At 31.4% G+C, this 7,686-nt stretch overlaps 1 protein-coding gene across 1 annotated transcript; it reads left to right on the forward strand.

Annotated features, from left to right (window-relative positions):
- Positions 1-979: 979 nt before the first annotated feature.
- Positions 980-1,897, forward strand: LOC100022446 (olfactory receptor 10AG1-like). Its single transcript, XM_016422861.1, has one exon. The coding sequence runs from the start codon at positions 980-982 to the stop codon at positions 1,895-1,897; it is 918 nt and encodes a 305-aa protein (XP_016278347.1).
- Positions 1,898-7,686: the final 5,789 nt, after the last annotated feature.

A 7,686-nucleotide genomic window follows, 5' to 3' on the forward strand; every position in this document is an offset into this window, starting at 1 on the left:
CAAAGAGTTCAACATGATTGAAATAATTGAACACCAACAAATTTGGTATCTGACAAATATCTTGCATGAATTCTGTGATATGATACTTGAAGAAAGGGAGAAAAATATGAAGCTGGGCATAGCTAGAAAATTCAACACAATTCAATGGGAGGGCATATAGTGGACTTTGAAAAAAATAACAGAATTATGGCAAGCATAGAAAATTAGCAAAATCTTTCTTTTTGTGTATATACACAAGTATATAAGTAAGTGTATATCCTAAGTAAGGATACACACACACACACACACAAATACATACACATATATATGTATGATCATTTACAAACAAGCATATATACATAGGCCCACATACATATCTGTATGATTATGTGTGTTTATAAATGTGTGTGTGTGTGTGTGTGTGTGTGTGTGTGTGTGTGTGTGTGTACAATGGGCAAAGGTAGGGAGGCAAAAAGAACAAAGCAATAAGGGATATCCTAATTGAGAGAATTCATAGCACATCTTTTTCTCTATCTCATCACTTACATGAACACATTTGTTCCTGCTGTGCAGGAACTATTTTAGAACAGAACTATTTTAGAAAGCAGAAATATTAAATATGTTAGACTGGTATTTCTATTGGCATTCATGAGACTAAGGTAGATTTTCCAGTTTTAGATGACATTCTATGCTTCTTAATTTTTATTCAAATATGCTAGAAATTGAGTCATAGCAAGTTATCATGGTTTTAAGCACATAGGAAGAATCTCATAATCCCTTGTTGAGAGGTTTTGACTGTTTTGCCTTCAAATACTATAGGAGGGCCTGGAAAATATGACATAGAATACTGGGGAGGATCCATGTATTAAACCCAGAATGAATCTTTCATTTCCTATAATTCAACTTTCTCTTCTTTGCTGAAAGGGAAACTGAGGAGTACAGAAGGAAAGTGATTGGCTATTTTTGAATTCATCATTTCAACAAGTTGAAGAAGAGTACAATGGCAGGGGACAACTTCACAGTTGTGACTGAATTCATTCTCCTGGGATTTTCTGATCTTCCCAAACTCCAAGGTATTCTGTTTGGGATTTTCTTTGTCATTTACATGAGTATAATATTAGGAAATGGCCTCCTCATTGTCATCACCAAGATTGACTCAGGTCTCCAAACCCCTATGTATTTTTTCCTTGGGAACTTTTCTTTCTTGGAAATCTGTTACACATCAGTCACTATCCCCAGAATGTTGGCAGATCTCTGGACTCAGAAGAAAACTATTTCATTCTTAGCCTGTGCTGTACAAACATTCTTCCTTTATATTCTTGGTAGTGCTGAATGCTTACTCTTAGCTGTGATGGCTTATGATCGTTACGTGGCCATATGTAAACCTCTCTACTACCCTCTCATCATGAATCACAAGTTATGTGTCCAACTGGTTGTGTCTTCCTGGCTGATCGGTATCCCAATACTATTTGTAGAGACATACCAGGTATTTCATCTGCACTTTTGTGGGCCAAACAAGCTGAATCATATTTTCTGTGATGCCCCACCATTACTGGAGTTAGCCTGTGGAGACACACATAAGACAGAGATCTTTGTTGCTGTTCCTGCTCTGCTATTAATTCTAATTCCATTTCTATTGATACTTGCATCCTATATTAAAATTATCACCACTATTTTGAAGTTGCCTTCAAACTCTGGGAGGATTAAAGCTTTCTCTACATGCTTTTCTCACCTCACGGTTGTGGGCTTATTCTATGGGTCAGCAAGCATTGTGTATTTGCAGCCCAAGTCCTCAGGAGAATCTGTAAAAATTTTTGCTCTTGTCTATACCACTGTGACTCCAATGTTTAACCCTCTAATATATAGTCTGAGAAATAAAGATGTCATTGCTGCACTGAGAAAACTACTTCCTAAGTGAATTAGGATATAGATCAATTACTGAAATATGTAATTTTTTTCCTTCTCTTATTACTCGATTGCGACAAAAATGCATATTTGCTAATTTTTTCATTGTACTAAAAATGCACACAAAGGAGAGTCCCTCAAGAGATTTGGTTGAAATGAAAAGGCATCTGCCTAAAACTGACTCTTATGCTAATGACTGAGATTGAATTATTTGCTACTATTTAAATTATGAGAAATATCAACTGTACCTTGATTACAATTATGCAATGTTTCCTACTACTTTCTAGAAACACATGAAATCACTTTTGAAAAAAATCAATTTAATTATTTTGTATAAAAGAAGGAAATAGAGAGGAGAAAGGGTCAGGTAAGGCATAGAAACAGAGGGATAAAGACAGAGAGACAGTGATTCAGCTATCCATATTGGCAGAGGCAAAGAATGATAAAGAAACAAAATAAAACAGAGACAGAAAAATGGAAAAACAGAAGAAGAATGATGAATTTACTTGCTAGGATAAATTTAAGGGAAATTGAAGCTTTTACAAATTTCTTACCTTCACTAGTCCTGTATGTTGTTTTGTTTATTAACTGAAGCTCTTTGAAAGAAAATCACTATATCTTCATTTAAATTTATTCTTTCCAAATATTTTAAAAATATTTTGAAATAATAGAACTGTCTCTTCTGAATGTGGTCAGGGTCACATGACAGTCTATACAACTCAGAAGACATTTGAGTTAAGTTAGTAAACTTCATTTTGTACAATTAGGAATAATATTAATAAAAATAATGAGAAGGACTGGCACTATGATAATGATGGATAGTATAACTGTTCTGCATTTTTAATACAAATTCATTAAATGTCAAATTTATAAGGTACTCTGAAACCTATTTAATATAAATTTATGCTAGAAAAGAATGATTCCCTACATAATGAGAATTTTATTTTTTGAGTTTTATGAAAATATCCAGTTGCTTATTTTTTAAATTATTGAATTTACTTATTTAAGTTACACATAGAAAAATATTTTTAATTTTTAAATGTTTATTTTTAAGAAATTTCTATATATAAGTTTTCTGAAGGTATTTGATTCATATATTATCCTTTCTTTCAACCTGTTGGAGCTGAAAAGCAATTCAATCTAAGTCATTAATTATTATCATGAAAATACATTTCCACATGATTATTTTTTGTAAGTAAATAATTTTATAATTTATTTTATAAAACAGAAGCCCTAAAATATATACCCAAATAAACAAGTGACAATTAATATGTTTTCATCTGCATTTCTACTCCAAAAGTTCTTTCTCTTGAGATGGATAGCATTTTTTCTCATAATTTCCACATAAATGTCCTGGATTATTGAATTTTTGTTTGTATCAAAATCTAACACATTTGATCATTCCACAGTATTTCAGTTATTTTGTATAACATTCTCTTGGTTCAAGTCATTTCACTCTGATTCAGTTCATATAGGTCTTTCCAACTCTTCCTAAAATCATCTTGCTCGTTATTTCTTATAGAAAAATAGTATTCAATCACCATTACAAACCACAATTTGTTCAACCAATCCCAATTTGAGGGGCATCCTTAGATTTTTCAATTCTTTGCCAACATAAAAAATAACTATAACATTTTTGTACAATTAGGTCCTTTCCCATTTGTTTTTAGGTCTTTTATACAGACCTATTAGTGGTATTACTGGATCAAAAATATACATTCTTTTATAGACTTTTAGGCATAACTGCAAATTGCCCTCTGAGGTTACAAAGAACCTCCCCTACAGAGAACTTATCCCCTAAAAAAACCCTTTATCTCTTAAAGCCTCCTTACCCTTATAAAGATTTCTGACTGTGTTTATTTAACTAACAATGAATTTAATAGCAAGTTCAAAACTGGGAAGGTATCAGGGTAGAGGGAATAAGGATTTTCCCTATCCTTTGCCACAGATTGGGTTTGAGTCTCTCTCAGCTTTTGAGCTGAGGCCAGGCCTCACATCCTGATGGTGGGTTTCTTTTATTCCTGTCTATGCTATATCTGTGCTAGCTTTCTTAAATTCAAAGTTTTTAGCAGTAGAGAGCAAGAGGTAAAAAAGATTCTGACCATCAGAACTGGTTGGGACTATCTCTTCGGGCTAGTGCCCCTAGACTAGCCTTAATTTCAAGCCACTACTCTTAAATTCCTTTGTTTAATGACATGATCACAGGAATCTATGTAAAGTATACAGTTGGGAAAAATTCAGGAATCGAGGTACTTCTATCCAGAGTCAGGGAGAAAATGCTCCTTCCCATCCCAGGGCCAGGAAAGAGTAACACTTGAAAGCAACTCTCACTCTCCAAATTTCCCCTCCCCCCTCCAATTGTCTTCTCTTTCCATCAATGTTCACTCTAATATTCCAACTGCTGTCTGCTCCATCTCAGTGGCAGAAATACCAAAGCTCGATTCATTTTTCCTTTCCACAATGGTTGGATCATTTCATAACTCCACCAGTAGTGCATTAGTATCCTAATTTTGTCACATTCCCTTCAACATTTATCAGTTTCCTTTCCAGTCATATTGACCAATCTGATAGGTGTGAAGTGGTACCTCATGATGGTTTATATTAGTATTTTTCTAATCAAGAGCAATTTAGAATAATTTTAATATCTTTATTTAGAGCTTTGATTCCTTCATTTAAAAACTGCCCATTTATATCCTTTGACCATTTATCAGTTGGGGAATGATATCTATTCTTATAAAATTTACTTCATTCTTTATATATTTGAGTAATGAGACCTTTATCAGAGAAATTTGTTATAAATGTTCCCCCAGTTTTTTTATTTCTCTTCTAATCTTGGTTGATTGGTTTTGTACATACAAAACCTTTATAATTTAATATAATCAAAAATATTCATCTTATTTCTTGCAATGTTCGCTATCTTTTGCTTGATCATAAATTCTTACCTCTCTATGGATCTGAAATATAAACTATTCTTTGTCCTCCTAATTTACTTATAATAACACTATGTTAAATTATATACCTATCTTTTCCTTATCTTGGTATAGGCTGTGTGGTATTGGTCTAAACATAAGTTTTGCCACAGTATTTTTAACTTTCCCAGTAGTTTTTATCGAATAGTGAGTTTCTATCACAAATTATGGGATCTTTGGGATTATCAAACATTAAATTGCTGAGGTTATTAACCCTAGTCTATTCTATTCTTCCACCCTTCTGTTCCAGATTGTTTGATTAGTATTGCTTGATAGTATATCTTAAGAACTGGTACTGGTAGTCCATCATCCTTCACAATTTTTTTTCAATAGTTCCCTTGATATTCTTGACATTTTTTTTTCTTCCAGATAGATTTTATTTTTATTTTTTCTAGTTGTATAAAATAATTTTTGGTAGATTATTATGGCACTAACTTAGTAAATTTGTTTAGATAAGAATATCATTTTTATTGTATAAGCTCCGCCTACTGATGAACAATTAATTCCATTTGTTCAGATTTAATTGTATTTGTGTGAAAAATGTTTTGTTATTGTGCTCATATAATTCCAACATTTATCTTTGCTGATGGATTCCTACTTATTTTTTATTGTCTAGAGTGATTTCAAAGGGAATTTATCTAACTCTTGCTGCTGGTTTTCTTGGAATTATTTTATTATTCCTATGCTTTCTGGTGTTTTTGATAGGAATGGGTTTGCATTTTGTCAGAGGCTCTGCATCTACTGAGATAATCATGTTATTTCTATTAGTTTGATTAATATCATCAAATGTGCTGATAGTTTTCCTAATATTAAACCAGCCTTGTATTCCTGCTATAAATCCCATTGGATTTCAGTGAATAAATCTTTATATAGATGGTATTTTATTTAATATATTAGAATATTAGAAACAATGTTTATGAAGAAGATTGGTCTGTAATTTTGTTTCTCTGCTTTTGTTCTTCCTGGCTTATATATCAGAATCATATTTTTGTCATAAAAATAATTTGGTAGGACTCTGCTTATTTTGTCAAATAGTTTGTATGGTATTGGGATTAATTGTTTGATAGAATTTACTTGGGAATCCATCTAGCCCTAGGGATTTTCTCTTGGGGAGTAGATTAATGACTTGTTTAATTTATTTTTCTGAGATGGAATTACTTAAGTATTTTATTTTATCTTTTGTCAATCTTGGCAATTTATATTTTTGTAAATATTCATCCACTTTACCTACATTATAAGAATTATTGTCATATAATTGGTCAAAATAGCTCCTAATTATTCTTTTAATTTTCTCTTCATTAGATGTGAAATCACTATTTTCATTTTTGATGATCGAAATTTGATTATCTTCTTTCTTTTCTTTTAATCAAACCAACCAAAGCTCTATCTATTTAATTTTCCCTACAGCTCCTAGTCTTATTTATTAGTTAAATAGTTCTTTTAATTTCATTTATTTCTCCTTTGATTTTTAGGATTTCCAATTTAGTCTTTAAATCAAGTTTTTTTTTCTTCTTTTAGTTTTTTTATTGCATGCACATTTCATAAATCTGCTTTTTTGTTTTTCTAATTTATTGATATAAGTACTCAGGGATATAAATTTTTCCCTTAGTACTGGTTTGACTGTATTCCATAAATTTTGATATATTTTCTCCTCATCATCATTCTCTTCAATGAAATCAGTGATTGTTTCTATGATTTGTTCTTTGACCCATCCATTTTGAAGAATTAGATAATTTAGTTTAAAATTAATTTTTACTTTCCTTTTCCATGAACCTCTATTGACTAGAATTTTTTTGCATTATGATATGGATACATTTTATTTATTATTTCTGCTTTTCTGAATTGGGTTGTGATTTCCCCCCCCAGGACATGGTCATATATATATATATATATATACCATTTGCTGCTTAAAATAATGTATATTACTTTTTATCCCTCTTCAATTTTCACCAGATATGTATTAAATCCAATTTTTCTGATATTTTATTCAATTGCTGTACTTATTTCTTATTTATTTATTAGTTACATTTATCTAGTTTTGAGCAGGGAAAGTTGAGGTTCACCACTGGTATAGTTTTACTATCTTTTTCTTCCTTAAGTTCCCTTAATTTCTTCTTTAAAAATCTGAATTCTATACCATTTGGTGCATTTATATTAAGTATTAATATTACTTCATTCTCTATACTGTCCTATATCAAGATATGATTATATTCTTAATGTCTTTTAATCAGAAATATTTTGCTTTTTTGTTTTGTCTGAGTTTCCGTCTCCTGCTTTCCTTTGTCTCAGTTTTGAAGCCCAATAGATTCTGCCCCAATCTCTTACCTTTACTCTGTTTGTGTCTAACTGCCTCAAATGTGTATCTTGTAAACAACATATATTAGGATTCTAGATTTTAATCCCCTCTTCTACCTGCTTTTGTTTTATGGATGAGTTCATCACATTTATATTCACAGTTATGATTACCATTTGTGTATTCCCCTCCATCTTGGTTTCCTCTTTTAATCCTTCCATTTCTCTTTTCATTCTTCTCTTCTATACCAGGGTTTCACTTTTAATATCTCTCCCCTTTCCCTTCCCTTCTATTTGTCCAATTCAAAATTTTAAAGCATGAGTTTCTTCTATGACTTTTTGATCCTCCTTTTCCATTTGTTCCTTTGTACTTTTCATGGAACTCTTTTCTACATTGGACTTCTTTGCCTCTTTTCCAATAGATCAATTTTTTTAAGTGCTATTTTCTTCACTTGATTTTTGCACCTCTTTCCCAAGTTGACCATTTTTGCTTTTTAAGCTATTTTTTTTGCATTACTTTCATTTCTTTTCCCCCATTTTT

The sequence above is a fragment of the Monodelphis domestica genome, chromosome 6, assembly GCF_027887165.1.
Source record: "Monodelphis domestica isolate mMonDom1 chromosome 6, mMonDom1.pri, whole genome shotgun sequence".
In the NCBI taxonomy this organism is placed as follows: domain Eukaryota; kingdom Metazoa; phylum Chordata; class Mammalia; order Didelphimorphia; family Didelphidae; genus Monodelphis; species Monodelphis domestica.

Bases quoted from the DNA above. Each gene is read 5' to 3' on its own strand.
- LOC100022446 (XM_016422861.1), top strand. From the start codon at position 980: ATGGCAGGGGACAACTTCACAGTTGTGACTGAATTCATTCTCCTGGGA.